The sequence below is a fragment of the Scyliorhinus canicula genome, chromosome 14 (genome assembly GCF_902713615.1).
Source record: "Scyliorhinus canicula chromosome 14, sScyCan1.1, whole genome shotgun sequence".
NCBI lineage: Eukaryota > Metazoa > Chordata > Chondrichthyes > Carcharhiniformes > Scyliorhinidae > Scyliorhinus > Scyliorhinus canicula.
The window spans coordinates 26,839,025-26,862,011 of NC_052159.1; the positions used below are offsets into that span (position 1 = coordinate 26,839,025).

The 22,987-nt window shown below is 46.5% G+C and overlaps 1 protein-coding gene across 2 annotated transcripts in view; it reads left to right on the forward strand.

The window, feature by feature from the left end:
* Window positions 1-87: 87 nt before the first annotated feature.
* The window catches only part of unc50 (unc-50 homolog (C. elegans)), a 29,369-nt gene continuing 6,469 nt past the window's right edge, over window positions 88-22,987 (forward strand). Inside the window, exons 1-3 of one of the 2 annotated variants that reach the window (XM_038818253.1) lie at window positions 88-231; window positions 3,432-3,716; window positions 6,579-6,699. In XM_038818253.1, coding sequence (XP_038674181.1) covers window positions 3,437-3,716; window positions 6,579-6,699 — 401 coding nt within the window. In that variant the 5' untranslated portion in view covers window positions 88-231; window positions 3,432-3,436. The remainder of the gene's footprint in view (window positions 232-3,431; window positions 3,717-6,578; window positions 6,700-22,987) is intronic. The other variant, XM_038818254.1, reaches the window with a different exon arrangement.

Sequence of the window (22,987 nt, forward strand, 5' to 3'; positions counted from 1 at the left end):
CCCCAGCCAGGCGACGGGGCATGCGCAGTGTCGACGTCTTCTCTTCCCCACCCCCCGCGGCGCCGCCCCCTCCCATCCCGTCACGCCCCGCGCCAGAATAACGCATGCGTACCAATGTTGGCCAACGTCATCGCCGTCCGTTGCTCGGTGTTTCTGATCCGGGTGAAGGGAGAGGCGGCTCTCAAGTCCCCACCACCCTGGTCCATTGCGTCGGGTCGGTCGTACCCTGAGGTAAGGTAGCAACGATGGGGATAGGGAGGTAATGAAATCCGCCAGTGAAGGGTGCAGCTCAGACCTTCGCTGCAGGCGGGCAGACAGGAGGAAGGCGCTGGCCCCCCTTCTGGTCCGAGGCACTGGGGCCTCCCGTGCTGAGAGGAATCTGCCCCGGGCTCCAGCAGCACAGGCCGAAGCGTCAATGGGAGGTGGGCGTCGCTGCCAAGGCCAGCATTTATTGCCCATGAACTGAGTGGCTTGCCAGGCCAACTCAGAGGGCAGTTGAGAGCCAACCAACCGTGTTGCTGTGGCTCTGGAGTCACTTGCAGACCAGGCCAGGTAAGGGCGGCAAACATTCTTCCCTGAAGGGTATTAGTGCCCTGTTGGGATTCTAACCTGGGTCCCCAGAGCATTATCCTGGGTGTCTGGATTACTAGTCCAGTGACAATCCCATTAATCAATTGCCTCCTCGCTTTAGTAGGTGCCAAAGATGTGATATCCTAACTGCGCCTTCGTTGTTGCTCATCGGTGTGCTGTATGGTTCAGGCAGATGTTTGGTATCTGTGCTGATTTTGTTTATTCGTTGGTGTCATCTTCCAGAAGGTTGACTGACGTGGACCTCCACTAATCTGCCCTGTGCCACCCAGACGCATTCCACACAATCAACTTTTAAAAAATTAATTTACGGCATGTGGGGGTCGCTAATTAGGCCAACATTCATTGCCCATTTCTAGTTGCCGTTCAGAAGGTGGCGGTGAGCTGCCTCCTTAAACCACTGCAGTTCCTGAGGTGCAGGTACACCCACTGTGCTGTTACGAAGGGAGTTCCAGGATTTTGACCCAGCGACAGTGAAGGACCAGCGATATATTTCCAAGTCGGGTTGATGAGTGGCTTGGAGGGGAACCTCAAGGTGGTGGGGTTTCCAGGAGTGTGGGGGTGGGGGGGGGGGGGGGGGGTGTGTGTGTGTGTGAAGTTTTTCCATTTTTGGTTCCCTGACCACATGCTGCAGTTCCAGTCAAGCATCAATGCCCTTTAGGACCCGGCAGTGATATCCTGGAGCTGAGATTATTGATCTCCAATTACCAAACCATCTTCCTTTGTGCTAGGTATGATTCCAACCAGTGGAGCGTTTTCCACGATTCCCGTTGGCTTCAGTTTTACCAGTCCTCTTTGATGCCATATTTGGTCATATACTGCCTTGATTGCAAGGGCAATCACTCTCACTTCACCTCTGGCATTCAGCTCTTTTGTCCATGTTTGAATCAAGGCTGTCATGAGGTCAGGAGCTGAGTGACCCTGGCGGAACCCAAACTGAGTAAGTGCCGCTTGATAGCACTGTTGATGACTCCTTCCATCACTTTGCTGATGATGGAGAGTAGACTGTTAGGGCAGTAATTGGCTGGGTTAAATTTGTCCTGTTTCTTGTGTACAGGACACCTGGGAAATTTTCCACATTGCCGGGTAGATGCCAGTGTTGTAGCTGTACTGGAACAACTTGGCTCGGGGTGCAGCAAGTTCTGGAGCACAAATCTTCAGTACTATTGCCGGGATATTGTCAGGGGCGCATAGTCTTTGCTGTATCCAGTGCCTTCAGCCGTTATTTGTTATCACGTGGAATGAATTGTATTGGCTGAAGACTGACATCTGTGATGCTGGGGGCCTCTGGAGGAGACTGAGATGGGTCATCCACTTGGCATTTCTGGCTGAAGATTGTTGCAAATGCTTCAGCATTGTATTTTGCATTGATGTGCTGGGCAACTCCATCATTGAAGATGAGCCTCCTCTTCCAGTGAGTTGTTTAATTGTCCAGCACTATCACGGCTGGATGTGGCAGGACTGCAGAGCTTAGATCATATCTGTTGGTTGTGGAATCGCATAGCTCTGTCTATTGCTTGCTGCTTATGCTGTTTGGCACGCAAATAATCCTGTGTTGTAGCTTCACCAGGTTGACATCTCATTTTTAGGTATGTCTGATGTTGCTCCTGGAATGTTCTCCTGCACTCTTCATGAACCAGGGTTGGTCCCCTGGTTTGGTGGTAATGGTAGAGTGGGGGATATGCAGGGCCATGAGGTTGCAGATTGGGTTGAGTACAATTTTGCTGCTGCTGATGGCCCACAGTGCCTCATGGATGCCTGGTCTTGAGTTGCTAGATCTGTTCAAAGTCTATCCCATTTAACACTGGTAGTGCCACACAGCACGATGGAGACAGGACTTTGTCTCTGCAAGCACTGTGTGGTGGTCACTTCTACCGATACTGTCATGGACAGATGCATCACTGGCAGGCAGATTGGTGAGGATGAGGTCAAGTTTTTCCCTATTTGTTCCCTCACCACCTGTTGCAGTTCCACGGGGAGAACGTGCAGACTCCGCACAGATAGTGACCCAAGCCGGGAGTCAAACCTGGGACCCTGGAGCTGTGAAGCAACTGTGCTAACCACTGTGGTGCCATGGTGGAGTGCACTTACTTTTGATGCCTGTGAAGCATGAGTGTAATCTAGTAATTTCAGCGATCAGCTGATGTTTGTGATATGTTTGAGAAACATCAGCCATGATTGAATGGCGTAGCAGATTCAATGGACCAAATGGCTTAATTCTGCTCCTATGTCGTTATGGTCTTGTATGATGTCATCTCAGCTCCCTAAACAAAACTGAGTTTGCTGTCTGAAGATGTGTGGAAATGGACTCCACTAACTGTCGCCTGATTAACAGTATAGTGTATTCACTGAACCAATGTTTTGACAAAGGGTCATCTGGACTCGAAACGTTAGCTATTTTCGCTCCTTACAGATGCTGCCAGGCCTGCTGAGATTTTCCAGCATTTTCTCTTTGGAACCAATGTTTTGTACTGTCAGACTGAATGGATAAACAAATTGAGCGTAAAAAATTTCTAATTTAGTGTTTACAGTGGTCGTACCTGTACTTTAATTACATTTTGATATTCGCTGATTTCACCTAAAAGTGAAGAAAGAAAAATTTAGCCACCTTGCCATACTGTGTGGTCAAGGTATAACAGCCCATCATTCATCAGGTTTTTTTCCACCTAAATGGTAAATTAAATTAAATTAAAGTATGAAAAATGCAGGCAATACACTATTGCCAAGCCATATAAGGTTGGTTAGCACATTTGATTGGGAATTTTAATGTTGCAATGAAGTGTTGATTGAAAGTGTAATTTTTTTTAAAAATTGTAATTTAACTATTGTTCTACTTTTGGCAGCAGACATGTTACCAACGACGGCATATAATCCCAGCAGTCAAGGGAATGGTGCGCTCAGTTCCAGGGATGCTGCACGACACACAGCTGGAGCCAAGCGGTACAAGTACCTCAGGCGGCTCTTTCGTTTTAAGCAGATGGATTTTGAATTTGCCATTTGGCAGATGTTGTACCTATTTACATCTCCGCAGATGGTGTACAGAAATTTTCATTACAGAAAACAGACTAAGGACCAGTGGGCCAGAGACGACCCCGCCTTCCTAGTTTTGCTAAGTATCTGGTTATGTGGTGAGTGTCCTTTGAAAAATTTCCATTGAGTGACACCTGATTATTGGACATGAATGGTGATGTGAAGATAGAGTATCCTGTCTGTATGATTATCCAAGGGTGCTGCCATTCTAAGATTGATGGTAACAAGCAATTGATAGAAGGTTTATTTAGAGAATTCGGTGAATGTAATCTTCAGCGTATTTCTGACTTTTTATTCATTTATGGGGTATGGGCATCACTGGCAAGGCCAGCATTTATTGCCCATTGCTAACTATTCCAAGAAGGTGAGCCAATGAGTGCAACTCAGTGTTTCACCTATCCATTTCAGAGGCAGTTAAGATCAACCACATTGCTATAAATCTGGAGTCCCCTGGGCCAAACCAGGTAAGGACGGCAAATTTCCTTCCCTAAAAGACATTCCTCCTCCTTCAGGTTCCACACCCTAAGAGAGCATTGGAATTATGGTCCTCCATTGGATTTGTCCATGATTATTCTTGGCAAAGTACTGCAGTGGTTTGCATTGTCGTAGACAGGATGACTGACCAGGAAACTCTCCTGCTTTTTATCGCCTTCCATCAAGGGTATTCAAAGGATTTACAAAGAAACATGTATAGATAATAGAAGCAGGGGTAGGCCCTTTGAGCCCACTCTGCCATTCATTATGATCATGGCTGATCATCAAATTCAATACGACGGAGGTCCTGAGATAAATCTACAAAATTATGAGGGGTGTGGATAGAGTGGATAGTCACAAGCTTTTTCCCAGGGTGGAAGAATCAATTACTAGGGGCCATAGGTTAAAGGTGAGAGGGGCAAAGTTGAGAAGAGATGTGCGAGGAAGGATTTTTTACACCGAGGGTAGTGGATTCCTGGACCTTGCTGCTGGAGGAAGTGACAGAAGCAGGTACAAATACAGAAATAGGATGGGAATAGAAGGAGACAGACCCCACAAGCAAGGACGGTTTTAGGTTAGACAGGCAGCATGGTTGGCGCAAGCTTGGAGGGCCGAAGGACATGTTCCTGTGATGTTTCTTTCTTTGTACTTTGTAATACCCTGATCCTGCCTTTATCTTCACCTCTTCTTCCCAACCCCCAATATCCCTTAATCCCTTTAGCCCCAAGAGTTATGCCTAATTAATTCTTGAAATCGTACAACGTTTTGTCCTCAACTACTGTGGCAGTGAATTCCATAGATGCATTACTCTTGGGTGAAGATAGGTCTCCTCATCTCAGTCCTAAAAGATTTGCTTGCCTCTCATCCTCAAACTATGACGGCTAGCTCTGGACTCCCCCCATCATCGGGATCATCTTTCTGAATCTACCCTGTCCAATCCTGTTAGAATTTTATAAGCTTCTATGAGACCCCCCCTCACTCTTCTAAACTCCAATTAACATAATCCTAACCGACATAGTCCTGCCATCCCAGGAATAGATTGTTTAATTGAAAATACCACTGTTCAACAACAAAGAATATGAATTGGTGACCACAGAACTGTTACAGCGCAGAAGGAGGACATATGGCTCATTATGTCTGCACCAGCTCTTCAAATGAGCAGTTCACTTAGGGCCATTCTCCCACCCTCTCCCTGCAGCACTGCATGCTCCTTTTTAGATAACTGTCTAGTTTCCTTCTGGATGCTTCAACTGAACCTACCTGCACCACACACTGTCAGTTTGGAACTCCGGGGTAATGAGAGGCACATGCTGAATAATAATGCTCCCTCTATAAGTACTTGAGAATATTCAGCTGCAGTGTACTGAAAATTCTGATTACCAAATTGTGTGTTTATGTGCATGTTGCCTATCAAGAACCAACTCTTACCATACCAAAGCATATGAGTTTCTTTTACATAAGAATGTACAAAATAGGAGAAGAAAATGCAGCCGCTTGAACCTGCTCAGCCAGTCAATGCTGTCATGGCTGATCTCAACTTCAACTCCGCTTTCCTGCCCTTAGTTTCCTGACAGACTGAAAATGTATTTATTCCTTTACTTTATTCAGTGATGGAGAATCCCAATGGTTCACAACCCTTTGAGTAAAGAGGTTTCTTGTTGTCTCAGTCCTAAATGAGTGTCCTCTTCTCCTGAGGCTATGCCCCCGCGTTTAAGATTTTCCAGCCAGAGGAAACAGCATCTGTATCTACCCTGCCGAGCCCTTTCAAAATCATACATGTTTCAATGAGATCACCTCGCATTCTCTATTCCAAAGTTTTTGCTTCCAATTTGCCATTTAGGATTTAATTTCAATGTTCACCAATCTTTTGCATGAAGGAAAGTTTCTGACCAGTCCTGGTTTAGCTTGATGTAACTTTCCATCTTTGTGATCATTCATTAACATGAGAACATAAAAAGAGTAGGACTAGACAATTGCTTTAAACATTGTTTATACCTGTTTGTTTCAATCAAATAAATCCAACCAATATGGTCTAGACGTGGAAAATGTAATGCTATTCCACTTTTAAGATCAAAGATTTCTGATAAATATTTACTTCATCACCACCTGTTCCTCTGGAATATTGCAATTTTTAAAATCCTAATAATTCCACAACGGTGCAGTGAGGTTCTTCAGTGAGTAGCTGAGTGGTACAGATCAGCAGGTCCGTTTAGTCCGCACTAATGTCTGTGCTTAAATTAGTTGATCTTAGCCCGGGTGATTATAACACAGTAAAAGATTCTAATAACTCAAACCATGAATAATGAATGATAGGACCGCTCCTGTGTTATACATTCATCATTTGGGACAGTATTTAGACTTCCAGCCAACTTCTCAAGATGTTAGTTGCAAATGAGTCCTTGGATTACAAAGCAAATATAAAATGGATACATTGTGGTGAAAATCTATAAGAATTCAACATGACAATTAATATTTGTTCTTTGCAGTCTCCACCATTGGCTTTGGATTTGTATTAGAAATGGGATTTTTTGAAACAATGAAGCTTTTGCTGTGGGTTGTCTTCATTGACTGTGTAGGGGTTGGACTACTGATCGCAACATTAATGTGGTAAGTTTTAAAAACACTTTGATTTGAATGTAGTGGTTCCCAACCACTACATCACTCTGTCACTTTTATACTGTGAAAACTTTGAGCCATACCTATTTTCTCCTACTGAGCTGTCCTCAAGCAAAAATCCTTTTATTTCCTCCTCTTAAAAACACGTCAAACCACCATTGAATACAATTTTCATTAGTTTAAAAAGTTTACAATGAAAGCCTTTTCACCATTTGCATGTCAAATACGATTGTTTTAATTGAAAATGTACACAATTTGAAAATATTTCCCCTTAAATGTTTCAATTGTTCATCTGACGGACAGTGTTAATATGACACCTGGGCCTGTCTCCGTCAGCAGAGTTTCTAGATTTGGGGAGGAGTTGATGACGGGGCAACTGTCAGGTCTTGCTCCACTGTCTTGCTCCCTCCTTTTGCTTTTTTACGTATGCCAGTGTTGAGAATACCAACTTGCATTGGTAGGTTGTCGGGAGTGATGAGTGCTGTTATAGTGTGATCTGAAATAGATGGATGTTCTTGTCTCACAAGCGTCCAAAATGTGTCCAGAGGCAACTCTACAAACTTCAGTTTCAGCGTACCAACCATCCTGAGATCTGCAAATTCCTTTTGTTCTTTTAATGACAATTTTCATGATTCAAGAGAAAGTGAGCTGAATAGATCACATTCCCAGTCAAAGTCTTCTATATTCATGGAGGAGTAATATTCAAACTTCTCTTGTAGTGTTTTAAGGTTTGTGGAGGTGAGATTGAGTATAGTTAGATAGATAGAGAAATACAGCACAGAACAGGCCCTTCAGCCCACGATGTTGCACCGAACTTTTGTCCTAGGTTAATCATAGAATTTTGGACAATTTTTCACGGCCAATCCACCCAACCTGCACATCTTTGGACTGTGGGAGGAAACCGGAGCACCCGGAGGAAACCCACGCACACACGTGGAGGATGTGCAGACTCCACACAGACAGTGACCCAAGTTGAAATCGAACTTGGGACCCTGGAGCTGTGAAGCAATTGTGCTATCCACAATGCTACCATGCTGCCCTTAAGAAGTTAACCTACACTCCATTATTCTACCCTAATCCATGTACCTATCCAATAGCCGGTTGAAGGTCCCTAACGTTTCTGACTCAACTACTTCCACAGGCAGTGCATTCCATGCCCCCACTACTCTCTGGGTAAGGAACCTACCTCTGATATCCCCCCTATATCTTCCACCATTTATCTTAAATTTATGTCCCCTTGTAATGGTGTGTTCCACCCGGGGAAAAAGTCTCTGACTGTCTACTCTATCTATTCCCCTAATCATCTTATAAACCTCTATCAAGTCGCCCCTCATCCTTCTCCGTTCTAATGAGAAAAGGCCTAGCACCCTCAACCTTTCCTCGTATGACCTACTCTCCATTCCAGGCAACATCCTGGTAAATCTCCTTTGCACCTTTTCCAAAGCTTCCACATCCTTCCTAAAATGAGGCGACCAGAACTGCACACAGTACTCCAAATGTGGCCTGACCAAGGTTTTGTACAGCTGCATCATCACCTCACGGCTCTTAAATTCAATTCCTCTGCTAATGAACGCTAGCACACCATAGGCCTTCTTCACAGCTCTATCCACTTGAGTGGCAACTTTCAAAGATCAATGAACATAGACCCCAAGATCTCTCTGCTCCTCCACATTGCCAAGAACCCTACCGTTAACCCTGTATTCCGCATTCATATTTGTCCTTCCAAAATGGACAACCTCACACTTGTCAGGGTTAAACTCCATCTGCCACTTCTCAGCCCAGCTCTGCAGTCTATCTATGTCTCTTTGAAGCCGACAACAGCCCTCCTCACTATCCACAACTCCACCAATCTTCGTATCATCTGCAAATTTACTGACCCACCCTTCAACTCCCTCATCCAAGTAGTTAATGAAAATCACAAACAGCAGAGGACCCAGAACTGATCCCTGCGGTACGCCACTGATAACTGGGCTCCAGGCTGAATATTTGCCATCCACCACCACGCTCTGTCTTCTATCGGTTAGCCAGTTTGTTATCCAACTGGCCAAATTTCCCACTATCCCATGCCTCCTTACTTTCTGCACAAGCCTACAATGGGGAACCTTATCAAATGCCTTACTAAAATCCATGTACACTACATCCACTGCTTTACCTTCATCCACATGCTTGGTCACCTCCTCAAAGAAGTCAATAAGACTTGTAAGACAAGACCTACCCCTCACAAATCCGTGCTGACTATCCCTAATCAAGCAGTGCCTTTCCAGATGCTCAGAAATCCTATCCCTCAGTACCCTTTCCATTACTTTGCCTACCACCGAAGTAAGACTAACTGGCCTGTAATTCCCAGGGTTATCCCTATTCCCTTTTTTGAACAGGGGCACGACATTCGCCACTCTCCAATCCTCTGGTACCACCCCTGTTGACAGCGAGGACGAAAAGATCATTGCCAACGGCTCTGCAATTTCATTTCTTGCTTCCCATAGAATCCTTGGATATATCCCGTCAGGCCCGGGGGACTTGTCTATCCTCAAGTTTTTCAAAACGCGCAACACATCTTCCTTCCTGACAAGTATCTCCTTGAGCTTATCAGTCTGTTTCACACTGTCCTCTCCAACAATATGGCCTCTCTCGTTTGTAAATACTGAAGAAAAATACTTGTTCAAGACCTCTCCTATCTCTTCAGACTCAATACACAATCTCCCGCTACTGTCCTTAATCGGACCTACCCTCGCTCTAGTCATTCTCATATTTCTCACATATTTGTAAAAGGCCTTGGGGTTTTCCTTGATCCTACCTGCCAAAGATTTTTCATGCCCTCTCTTAGCTCTCCTAATCCCTTTCTTCAGTTCCCTCCTGGCTATCTTGTATCCCTCCAGCGCCCTGTCTGAACCTTGTTTCTTTAGCCTTACATAAGTCTCCTTCTTCCTCTTAACAAGACATTCAACCTCTCTTGTCAACCATGGTTCCCTCACTCGACCATCTCTTCCCTGCCTGACAGGGACATGCATATCAAAGACACGCAGTACCTGTTCCTTGAACAAGTTCCACATTTCACTTGTGTCCTTCCCTGACAGCCTATGTTCCCAACTTCTGCTCTTCAATTCTTGTCTGACAGCATTGTATTTACCCTTCCCCCAATTATAAACCTTGCCCTGTTGCACGCACCTATCCCTCTCCATAACTAAAGTGAAAGTCACAGAATTGTGGTCACTACCTCCAAAATGCTCCCCCACTAACAAATCTATCACCTGCCCTGGTTCATTACCGAGTACTAAATCCAATATGGCCTCCCCTCTGGTCGGACAATCTACATACTGTGTTAGAAAAGCTTCCTGGACACACTGCACAAACACTACCCCATCCAAACTATTTGATCTAAAGAGTTTCCACTCAATGTTTGGGAAGTTGAAGTCACCCATGACTACTACCCTGTGACTTCTGCACCTTTCCAAAATCTGTTTCCCAATCTGTTCCTCCACATCTCTGCTGCTATTGGGGGGCCTATAGAAAACTCCCAACAAGGTGAGTGCTCCTTTCCTATTTCTGACTTCAACCCATATTACCTCAGTAGGCAGATCCCCCTCGAACTGCCTTTCTGCAGCTGTTATACTATCTCTAATTAACAATGCCACCCCCCACCTCTTTTACCATCCTCCCTAATCTTGTTGAAACATCTATAACCAGGGACCTTCAACCATTTCTGCCCCTCTTCTATCCAGGTTTCCGTGATGGCCACCACATCGTAGTCCCAAGTACCGATCCATGCATTAAGTTCACCCACCTTATTCCTGATGCTTCTTGCATTAAAGTATACACACTTCAACCCATCTCCTTGCCTGCAAGTACTCTCCTTTGTCAGTGTTACCTTCCCCACTGCATCACTACGTGCTTTGGCGTCCTGAATATAGGCTTCCTTAGTTGCTGGACTACAGATCCGGTTCCCATTCCCCAGGCAAATTAGTTTAAACCCTCCTGAAGAGTACTAGAAACCCTCCTGAAGAGTACTAGAAACCAACCCCCCCCCCCCAAAGGATATTGGTGCCCCTCTGGTTCAGATGAGATAGAGAAATACAGCACAGAACAGGCCCTTCGGCCCACGATGTTGCGCCGAACTTTTGTCCTAGGTTAATCATAGAATTTTGGACAATTTGTCATGGCCAATCCACCCAACCTGCACATCTTTGGACTGTGGGAGGAAACCGGAGTACCCGGAGGAAACCCACGCAGTCACGGGGAGGATGTGCAGACTCCACACAGACAGTGACCCAAGTCGAAATCGAACTTGGGACCCTGGAGCTGTGAAGCAATTGTGCTATCCACAATGCTACCGTGCTGCCCTTAAGAAGTTAACCTACACTCCCTTATTCTACCCTAATCCAAGTACCTATCCAATAGCCGTTTGAAGGTCCATAAATTTTCCGACTCAACTACTACCACAGGCAGTGCATTCCATGCCCCCACTACTCTCTGGGTAAAGAACCTACCTCTGACATCCCCTCTATATCTTCCACCATTTATCTTAAATTTATGTCCCCTTGTAATGGTGTGTTCCACCCGGGGAAAAAGTCTCTGACTATCTACTCTATCTATTCCCCTGATCATCTTATAAACCTCTATCAAGTCGCCCCTCATCCTTCTCCGTTCCAATGAGAAAAGGCCCAGCACCCTCAATCTTTCCTCGTATGACCTACTCTCCATTCCAGGCAACATCCTGGTAAATCTCCTCTGCACCTTTTCCAAAGCTTCCACATCCTTCCTAAAATGAGGCGACCAGAACTGCACACAGTACTCCAAATGTGGCCTGACCAAGGTTTTGTACAGCTGCATCATCACCTCACGGCTCTTAAATTCAATCCCTCTGCTAATGAACGCTAGCACACCATAGGCCTTCTTCACAGCTCTATCCACTTGAGTGGCAACTTTCAAAGAACAATGAACATAGACCCCAAGATCTCTCTGCTCCTCCACATTGCCAAGAACCCTACCATTAACCCTGTATTCCGCATTCAGATTTGTCCTTCCAAAATGGACAACCTCACACTTGTCAGGGTTAAACTCCATCTGCCACTTCTCAGCCCAGCTCTGCATTCTATCTATGTCTCTTTGAAGCCGACAACAGCCCTCCTCACTATCCACAACTCCACCAATCTTCGTATCATCTGCAAATTTACTGACCCACCCTTCAACTCCCTCATCCAAGTCGTTAATGAAAATCACAAACAGCAGAGGACCCAGAACTGATCCCTGCGGTACGCCACTGATAACTGGGCTCCAGGCTGAATATTTGCCATCCACCACAACTCTCTGTCTTCTATCGGTTAGCCAGTTTGTTATCCAACTGGCCAAATTTCCCACTATCCCATGCCTCCTTACTTTCTGCATAAGCCTACCATGGGGAACCTTATCAAATGCCTTACTAAAATCCATGTACACTACATCCACTGCTTTACCTTCATCCACATGCTTGGTCACCTCCTCAAAGAATTCAATAAGACTTGTAAGGCAAGACCTACCCCTCACAAATCCGTGCTGACTATCCCTAATCAAGCAATGCCTTTCCAGATGCTCAGAAATCCTATCCCTCAGTACCCTTTCCATTACTTTGCCTACCACCGAAGTAAGACTAACTGGCCTGTAATTCCCAGGGTTATCCCTATTCCCTTTTTTGAACAGGGGCACGACATTCGCCACTCTCCAATCCTCTGGTACCACCCCTGTTGACAGCGAGGACGAAAAGATCATTGCCAACGGCTCTGCAATTTCATTTCTTGCTTCCCATAGAATCCTTGGATATATCCCGTCAGGCCCGGGGGACTTGTCTATCCTCAAGTTTTTCAAAACGTGCAACACATCTTCCTTCCTGACAAGTATCTCCTCAAGCTTATCAGTCTGCTTCACGCTGTCCTCTCCAACAATATGGCCCCTCTCATTTGTAAATACTGAAGAAAAATACTTGTTCAAGACCTCTCCTATCTCTTCAGACTCAATACACAATCTCCCGCTACTGTCCTTAATCGGACCTACTCTCACTCTAGTCATTCTCATATTTCTCACGTATGTGTAAAAGGCCTTGGGGTTTTCCTTGATCCTACCCGCCAAAGATTTTTCATGCCCTCTCTTAGCTCTCCTAATCCCTTTCTTCAGTTCCCTCCTGGCTATCTTGTATCCCTCCAGCGCCCTGTCTGAACCTTGTTTCTTCAGCCTTACATAAGTCTCCTTCTTCCTCTTAACAAGACATTCAACCTCTCTTGTCAACCATGGTTCCCTCACTCGACCATCTCTTCCCTGCCTGACAGGGACATACATATCAAAGACACGCAGTACCTGATCCCTGAACAAGTTCCACATTTCACTTGTGTCCTTCCCTGACAGCCTATGTTCCCAACTTCTGCACTTCAATTCTTGTCTGACAGCATTGTATTTACCCTTCCCCCAATTATAAACCTTGCCCTGTTGCTCGCACCTATCCCTCTCCATTACTAAAGTGAAAGTCACAGAATTGTGGTCACTACCTCCAAAATGCTCCCCCACTAACAAATCTATCACCTGCCCTGGTTCATTACCAAGTACTAAATCCAATATGGCCTCCCCTCTGGTCGGACAATCTACATACGGTGTTAGAAAAGCTTCCTGGACACACTGCACAAACACTGCCCCATCCAAACTATTTGATCTAAAGAGTTTCCACTCAATGTTTGGGAAGTTGAAGTCGCCCATGACTACTACCCTGTGACTTCTGCACCTTTCCAGAATCTGTTTCCCAATCTGTTCCTCCACATCTCTGCTGCTATTGGGGGGCCTATAGAACACTCCCAACAAGGTGACTGCTCCTTTCCTATTTCTAACTTCAACCCATATTACCTCAGTAGGCAGATCCCCCTCGAACTGCCTTTCTGCAGCTGTTATACTATCTCTAATTAACAATGCCACCCCCCCACCTCTTTTACCATCCTCCCTAATCTTGTTGAAACATCTATAACCAGGGACCTCCAACAACCATTTCTGCCCCTCTTCTATCCAAGTTTCCGTGATGGCCACCACATCGTAGTCCCAAGTACCGATCCATGCATTAAGTTCACCCACCTTATTCCTGATGCTTCTTGCATTAAAGTATACACACTTCAACCCATCTCCTTGCCTGCAAGTACTCTCCTTTGTCATTGTTACCTTCCCCACTGCATCACTACGTGCTTTGGCGTCCTGACTATCGTCTACCTTAGTTGCTGGACTACAGATCCGGTTCCCATTCCCCTGCCAAATTAGTTTAAACCCTCCCGAAGAGTACTAGAAAACCTCCCCCCCAGGATATTGGTGCCCCTCTGGTTCAGATGCAACCCGTCCTGCTTGTACAGGTCCCACCTTCCCCAGAATGCGCTCCAATTATCCAAATACCTGAAGCCCTCCCTCCTACACCATTCCTGCAGCCACGTGTTCAACTGCACTCTCTCCCTATTCCTAGCCTCGCTATCACGTGGCACCGGCAAAACAAACCAGAGATGACAACTCTGTCTGTCCTGGCCCTTAACTTCCAGCCTAACTCCCTAAACTTGTTTATTACCTCCACACCCTTTTTCCTACCTACATCGTTGGTACCAATGTGCACCACGACTTCTGGCTGCTCACCCTCCCCCTTCAGGATCCTGAAGACACGATCAGAGACATCCCTGGCCCTGGCACCCGGGAGGCAACATACCTTTCGGGAGTCTCGCTCGCGACCACAGAATCTCCTATCTATTCCCCTAACCATTGAATCTCCTATTACTATTGCTTTTCTATGCTCCCCCCTTCCCTTCTGAGCCCCAGAGCCAGACTCAGTGCCAGAGACCTGGCTGCTGGGGCCTTCCCCCGGTAGGTCATCCCCCCCAACAGCATCCAAAACGGTATACTTGTTTTGAAGGGGAATGGCCACGAGGGATCCCTGCACTGTCTGCCTGTTAGTTTTCTTTCCCCTGACTGTAACCCAGCTACTCTTGTCCAGTACCTTTGGTGTGGCTACCTCCCTGTAACTCTTCTCTATGACCCCCTCTGCCTCCCGGATGATCCGAAGTTCATCCAGCTCCAGCTCCAGTACCTTAACACGGTCTCTGAGGAGCTGGAGTTGGGTGCACTTCCCGCAGGTATAGTCAGCGGGGACACCAGTGGTATCCCTCACCACCCACATCCTACAGGAGGAGCATGCAACTGCCCTAGCCTCCATCCCCTCTTACTTTACAGAATTAGCTGCCCTGTGGACCAACTGGACCTCCGCCCTCCGGCTCTGCTCCCAGTCAGCTGTACTCTAAACTCCTGGTTCCCTTCACGCTCTTTGATAAATATAGGAAATTAAATGAAAGGAGTACCTTACTCCCTCCTCACCTAACTCCCTCAGTCACCAAACTCTCACTGTAGCACTCAAATGCCACAAGCTCAGCACTCCCTCAGTCACCAAACTCTCACTGTAGCACTCAAATGCCACAAGCTCAGCACTCAGTGCAAACAAAGTCTGCACTGTATCTAGCCCCTATTTATACTGTGACTCTAGCTTCTAAAAACTGGCCTAATGCAATTAACTAATTAACAAGCTCCAGCTGCAAGTAAGTCCAAGTAGAACCTTGTTTAAAGCTGATTCAAAATTCACCTTCTTTTTCGACCAAACAGCAACTTTTAAGTTAATTAACTAAATAAAAGAAATACTAGACTTTAAATAACCCTTATACTCCCTCAGTCACCAAACTCTCACTGTAGCACTCAAATGCCACAAGCTCAGCACTCAGATGCAACCCGTCCTGCTTATACAGGTCCCACCTTCCCCAGAATGCGCTCCAATTATCCAAATACCTGAAGCCCTCCCTCCTACACCATTCCTGCAGCCACGTGGTCAACTGCACTCTCTCCCTATTCCTAGCTTCGCTATCACGTGGCACTGGCAACAAACCAGAGATAACAACTCTGTCTGTCCTGGCCTTTAACTTCCAGCCTAACTCCCTAAACTTGTTTATTACCTCCACACCCTTTTTCCTACCTACGTCGTTGGTACCAATGTGCACCACGACTTCTGGCTGTTCATCCTCCCCCTTCAGGATCCTGAAGACACGATCCGAGACATCCCTGGCCCTGGCACCCGGGAGGCAACATACCTTTCGGGAGTCTCGCTCGCGACCACAGAATCTCCTATCTATTCCCCTAACCATTGAATCTCCTATTACTATTGCTTTTCTATGCTCCCCCTTCCCTTCTGAGCCCCAGATCCAGACTCAGTGCTAGAGACCTGGCCGCTGGGGCCTTCCCGGTAGGTCATCCCCCGCAACAGCATCCAAAACGGTATACTTGTTTTGAAGGGGAACGCCCACGAGGGATCCCTGCACTGTCTGCTTGTTAGTTTTCTTTCCCCTGATTGTAACCCAGCTACTCTTGTCCAGTACCTTTGGTGTGGCTACCTCCCCGTAACTCTTCTCGATAACCCCCTCTGCCTCCCGGATGATCCGAAGTTGCTCCAGCTCCAGCTCCAGTTCCTTAACACGGTCTCTGAGGAGCTGGAGTTGGGTGCACTTCCCGCAGGTATAGTCAGCGTGGACACCAGTGGTATCCCTCACCACCCACATCCTACAGGAGGAGCATGCAACTGCCCTAGCCTCCATCCCCTCTTACTTTACAGAATTAGCTGCCCCGTGGACCAACTGGACCGCCGCCCTCCGACTCTGCTTCCAGTCAGCTGTACTCTAAACTCCTGGCTCCCTTCACGCTCTTTGATAAATATAGGAAATGAAATGTAAGGAGCACCTTACTCTATCCTCACCTAACTCCCTCAGTCACCAAACTCACTGTAGCACTCAAATGCCACAAGCTCAGCACTCCCTCAGTCACCAAACTCTCACTGTAGCACTCAAATGCCACAAGCTCAGCAATCCCTCAGTCACCAAACTCTCACTGTAGCACTCAAATGCCACAAGCTCAGCACTCTGCACTGTAACTAGCTCCTATTTATGCTGTGACTCTAGCCTCTGAAAACTGGCCTAATCCAATTAACTAATTAACAAGCTCCAGCTGCAAGTAAGTACAAGTAGAACCTTGTTTAAAGCTGATTCAAAATTCACCTTATAGACCAAACAGCAACTTTTAAGTTAATTAACTAAATAAAAGAAATACTAGACTTTAAATAAAAATGAACCCTTATACTCCCTCAGTCACCAAACTCTCACTGTAGCACTCAAATACCACAAGCTCAGCACTCCAGTGTTGTGCCAGCAAGATTTGTGGATGCAGTTACATAGAAAATAGGAGCAGGAGGAGGCCATTCGGCCCTTCGAGCCTGCTCTGCCGTTCATTATGATCATGGCTGATCATCCAATTCAACGGCCTAATCCTGCTTTCCCCCCATAACCTTTAATCCCCCTTCACCCTAAGTGCTATATCTAACTGCTTCTTGAAAACATACAGGGCAAAATTCTCCGCCCCCCACGACGGGTGGGAGAATAGCGGGAGGGTCTTCCCGACATTTTTCCCGCCCTCCCGCTATTCTCCCCCCCCCCCCCCCCCCCCCCCCCGCCGAAGTCCCGACCCGAATCGCTGCCGCCGTTTTTTTACGGCCGGCAGCGATTCTCAGCTGTTAGATGGGCCGAAGTCCCAGCCCTTTCCGCCGTTTTTACGAACGGCAAACACACCTGGTCTTGCCGTTCGTAAAAACGGTGTCACAAACTCGCTATTAATAACCATGGCACCGATTGGCACGGCCGTGCCAAGGGTGCCATGGGCCCGCGATCGGTGGGCACCGATCGCGGGCAGCGGGCCCGATGCCCGCGCACTACTTGTCCTTCCTCCGCCCCGCAGTATCCATTCGCGGGGCGGCTGAGGGGCAACCCGGCCCTCGCATGCGCGGGTTTCGCGCAAAAACGCGATGACGTCACCCGCGCATGCGCGGGTTGGAGTCTTCCAAACTGCGCATGCGCGGCTGACGTCATATGATGCGTCAGCCGGCGCTAACTCCGGCACGCGGGCTTAACGATTTTCGTTAAGCCCGTCTTGCCGGAGCCTACGGCGTCGGGCTGCTAGCCCCGACCGGGGACCAGAATCGGTCCCCGGTCGGGAAGGGGCGCGCTGCCGTAAAACCCGCCCGGGTTTTACGGCAGCTTTACGATTTCTCCCGTTTTGGGAGAATCTCGCCCACAAATTTTGGCCTCAACTACTTCCTGTGGTAACAAATTCCACAGGCTCACCTGTGGGTGAAGAAATGTCTCCTCATTTCTGTCCTATGTTTGAACATCTTAATCGACCAACTTGTCACTTTGATCTGAAGCCTTGAAATTTACCTAGGACAGCCAGAATGTTCTCGTTTTGCCCCTGTATTTTAACATTAAAGTGGCTGAATATATCTGAAAGATATGAAAACTTAGCACACTCATCACATACTAAATCTATGTGTTGCAATTCTTGGAAAGCAGAAAACTTTCAGCACGTCAATAAACTCATAAAAAAGAGAGAAGACCTTTCCCCAAGACAGCCATTTCACTTTTGTATGCATGAGTAAACCCTGGTACTGCCATCTCTTACATAAGCGTGATTTCAAAAGATTTCACTCCACATAATTCATGATTTTCCCTGTTTGGTCTAACACTGCAATTAACTCAGATAGCATTGTTTTTGCAGCAAGAGATTCATGGTGCAGGATACAATGGCTGACCTGGATAAAAGGATTCTGTTCTTTCACCTTACTCACAAATCCTTTGACTTTTCCCTTCATGGAAGTTGTTCCATCAGTGCAAATGCATTTGGTCCAGTTAAGATTGTTTCCCTCCAGATAAGCAGTTGTGATATTAAAGATTTAATCTTGGATCGCATGACCAGAAAATTCTTTGCAAAAGAAAACATTCTATTTGATAGTATCCCCATCAACATAGCTGACATTGGGCAAGAGCTGGCAGTATCCGCTAATATCTGTGGAGTCATTATTCTGCACTCATTTCAAATTTTTATTGAAGCACCTGTGGAACATCGTCAGACACTTTGTCAATATGCCATTTTATTGTACTATCAGAAAGAGGAACTTTGTTGATTTCTTTGGCAACATCAGCTCCCAACATTACTCTCACAGTACCTTTGCATTCCGTCGGAATTACCGTTTCAGCATTGGTGTACAGCTTCTTCGATTTCGTTATGAGCTCAACCACTAGCTAGCTCGCCTCCTGAGCATTATCTGAAACCCCCACACACTCCATCCTCTGTTTATATTGCTTTATGTTTTGTTCTCTCAGGCTCTTTAAGTATTGTACATCCTTGCTGGAGAGGGAATGATTTGTATTGAAATGGCGTTTCAACTTACTTGCTCCCTTTAATAATAATAATAATCGCTTATTGTCACAAGTAGGCTTCTATGAAGTTACATAGTCGCCACATTCCGGTGCCTGTTCTGGGAGGCCGTACAGGAACTGAACCTGCGCTGCTGGTCTTGTTCTGCATTACAAGCCAGCTGTTAAGCCCACTGTGCTAAACCAGGCCCTGGTTTGAGAGTTTCTCACTGCAAATTAGGCATTCGGGGACGGAGCAAGAGGCATCCCCAGTCTAGGATAATCCAAAGGTCAAGTAGCTGTCGTTGAATTGTCTGTATGAACCTCCCTTTTTTCTCCTGAAGTTCTGTTATTTCAGCCACATCTGAATCACAGCAGGATTCTTCACACCTCTTCAAGAACTAATCCGTGACAAACTGGTCAAACACCACACTACACAAATTCTTGAAGCATCAGCATACGTGCATAATTTCAACTCTTTGGCCGTGCCAAGCAAAAAACACTTCTTCAAAGTTGTATCCTTGCCTCAATGCCACACAGCATGGAGTTGCCAACCTTTGGTTGCCTTCTTGAATCTTCGGGCCTTCTTTTGGGGTCGCTTTGCCTGCTAGAACTTCTCCCTGAGCCCACCATACTTAAGGTCTGCTCCATATAGCCCTTTCTCTATTTGGAGTCTGTTTCTCCTTTTCTTGGGCGAAATTCTCCCCTGCGGGGCGGGGGGTCCCGGCGTAGCGGAGTGGCGCCAACCACTCCGGCGTCGGGCCTCCCCAAAGGTGCAGAGAAGGGGCTAGGCCCGCGCCGGAGTGGCTCCCGCTCCGCCGGCCGGCGCGAACGGCCTTTGGCGCCACACCGATCGGCATCGGGGCTGGCTGAAAGGCCTTTGCCGGTCGGCATGAGTCCGCGCATGCGCTGGAGCGTCAGCGGCCGCTGACGTCACCACCGGTGCATGCGCGGTGGAGGGGGTCTCTTCTGCCTCCGCCATGGTGGAGGCCGTGGCGGCTGCGGAAGAAAAAGAGTGCCCCCACGGCACAGGCCTGCCCACCGATCGGTGGGCCCAGATCGCGGGCCAGGCCACCGTGGGGGCACCTCCGGCGTCTGATCGCCCCCCCCCCGGGGGCCCGCTCGCGCCGCCTACTCCTGCCGGCACAGAGGTGGTTTAAACCACGTCGGTGGGCGAGGCCTGACAGCGGCGGGACTTTGGTCCATCGCGGGCCGGAGAATCGCTGCGGGGGGCTCGCCGATCGGTGGGGCGCGATTCCCGCTCCCGCCGATTCCCAGGTGGCGGAGAATTCCGGCCACGGCGGGGATGCGATTTACGCCGGCCTCGGACGATTCCCCGACCCTGCGGGGGGGGTCGGAGAATTCCACCCCTTATCTTGATTGTTTCCTCTTCATCCCTTACTGGGAAGTCCCTGTCTTCTCCTGTTGTCTTTGACTTATTCCTGTCTCCCTAGCTTCTCCCTGGGTTTTCATACCTTTTTGTGTTTTTGCTTCTTGCACATATGGGGCCTTTGCCTTCAGCTCGGTGGTTGGCTTCTCCATGTCCCGAGGAACGTCGGTCCTCCCACTCGTGCGCCAGGTGGAAAGGACCTGCACATGCATGGTTCAGATTGTTTACATTGGCCAAACGTAAGGACACTGGATGTGTATGTGGCCCTTACCTGGTGGGCTCATGCGTGGGAGGCCCGAGGTTTGTCAGGCCTTGATGATGCCAACCACTGAGCTGAAAAAGGTCAGATTTTGTCATATTAATTTTTAATCATTTTGAATCTTGTCTTGTGGCACACTGGTTGGGAACCTCCGTTTTTATGTCATATCCTGGCTACTAAGACTATCAGGTATAGGTGCATGTGGAACGATATAATTTTAAGAATTTGCAGCCAGGAATAAGCATGGTCCTGTGTTAATGCAATAATTAGTTAGCACATATGCTTTTTAGCAGGAGCCTCTGTAACTGACTAAATGCATGACAGCCATAATCATGTAAAATATTTTTAATTAAATGAAATTTGCTGCCTGCTTAATCAATGAAAAGTTCAGTTGCTTGTATCCAGTATAATCAAGTTAATTGTATTAAGTATAATCTGCTATTTTGTAGCATTCGTTACTACATTAGGAAATGCTGCAAATTAAAGAGAAGTGAAAGTTGATGTTCTTTCTTGCTGCCAGCATTATTATTTCTTCCTTCTTTGTTATAGGAATTATAGCCTACAGTATTTAACTACCAATCCTGTCCAAGCTGCAGTTACATTTCTGTTATCGCTATTACATCTTTTCCTTCGTTTCTAATTACTGCTTCCCAATTACTTTGTTCTGTTACTGACAAGTAGGCAATTTAATACATTTCTATTTTTTGTTATTTTCATCACTTATAATATTTCCTGGTCTCTGAATATTTACCTTTCTCTCTCCCTCCCTTTGCACTTGGACTTTTGCAGTTAATCTTTTTTCTTACCTTTATGTGACCAATATTCCAACTCAACCCCTTTATTCATTTAAAATCCTTTAGACTGTCCCAAACGTCCATTCCGCTAGGACCTCCAACTACATCCAAGCATACAAATTAGAACCAGAAGTAGGCCATTTGGTTTCTGGAGCCTGCTGTGCTATTCGATCCAATCATGACTCCTCAACTCTGCATTCCGCCTATCCCTGATAATCTTTATTAGTCAAGAATCTATCTACCTCTGCCTTTGAAATATTCAATGGCCCTGCCTCCACTGCTCTCTGGGGAAAAGTGTTCCAAAAGCTCCTAACCCACTGAGACAAAAGTAATTCTCCTCCATCTTAAATGGTGAACCCTTTATCTTTAAACAATGTCCCCAAGACTGAGACTCTCACAAAGGGAAGCATCCTTTCAGTATCTACCTCATTAATCTTCCTTTCAGTATCTACCCTCAGGTTCTTATATGTTTCAAGATCACATTTCATTCTCCTAAACTCCAATAGATACAGGCCCAGCTTGTCTGACCTTTCCTCATAAGATAAACCTTCTATCCCAGGTATCAGTCAAGCAAACACTCTCTGAATTGCTTCTAGCACATTTATATTTTTTCTTAAATAAGGGAGCCAAAACACCCCAGACGTGGTCTCACCAACACCCTATACAACTGTAGCAAGGCATCTCTACTTTTATATTCCATTCCCCTTGCAATGAAGAACAATATTTAACGTGTACTCTGTCCCATCCCATCCTATAAACTAGAGCCCCTCCTTACACCATTCTTTCCTCTGCACATTCACCTTTTTAGAAACATAGAAAATAAGAGCAGGAGTAGGCCATTTGGCCCCTTGAGCCTGCTCCACCATTTAATATGACCATAGCTGATCCTGTATCTGAACACTATGGCTGGAAGTCGGAATATTACCACCCTCAAAGTCTTGCCTCCTGTTAAATCCTTTAGCTGGACCTTATTCCTGCTATTTACTTTGTTGTTAGTCCAACATATACCATGAAAACTATTTGTCCCTCTTTGACTTTTGATTGCAATGGCAGAGGACATGCCCCTAATTTTCAAGTCCCCAAGGCTACAACCTTTCTATTCCACTACTCCATGACCCTTCACCCTCCGTCTCTTAAATTGCTCAACATTGCCTGGAGTAAACTTTGCAGATATTCTACCCCCCTATCTGTTCTTCTGTCCTCTATCCCATGCACCCATCACCATTGTTCTTGCCAATTGCCACCGTTTCTCCAGTGTGTTTATTTCATCCTTTCCAGTCCTGGCTTTCTGCTTGAGACTCCATTCTATTGTGCTTCCTCTATTTCATCCTCCTCACTATTGATGTAGATCTTTACAGAGTCATGCCCATAAACTCTGGAATTAACTTCCAATACCTTTTTCTTTTACTCCACCATGCTCTATCATCAAAATCCCCGTCAAATAACACTAACACTTCTTATTGTTTGTTTACCCTCCAGTATTGGCACTATCTCTACATTGAAATGTTGTTAAAAGTCCAAGTAGCCCCTCTGTCACTGGCGGGTCGGGTACAGACGGTTGAAATTAATGTGTTGC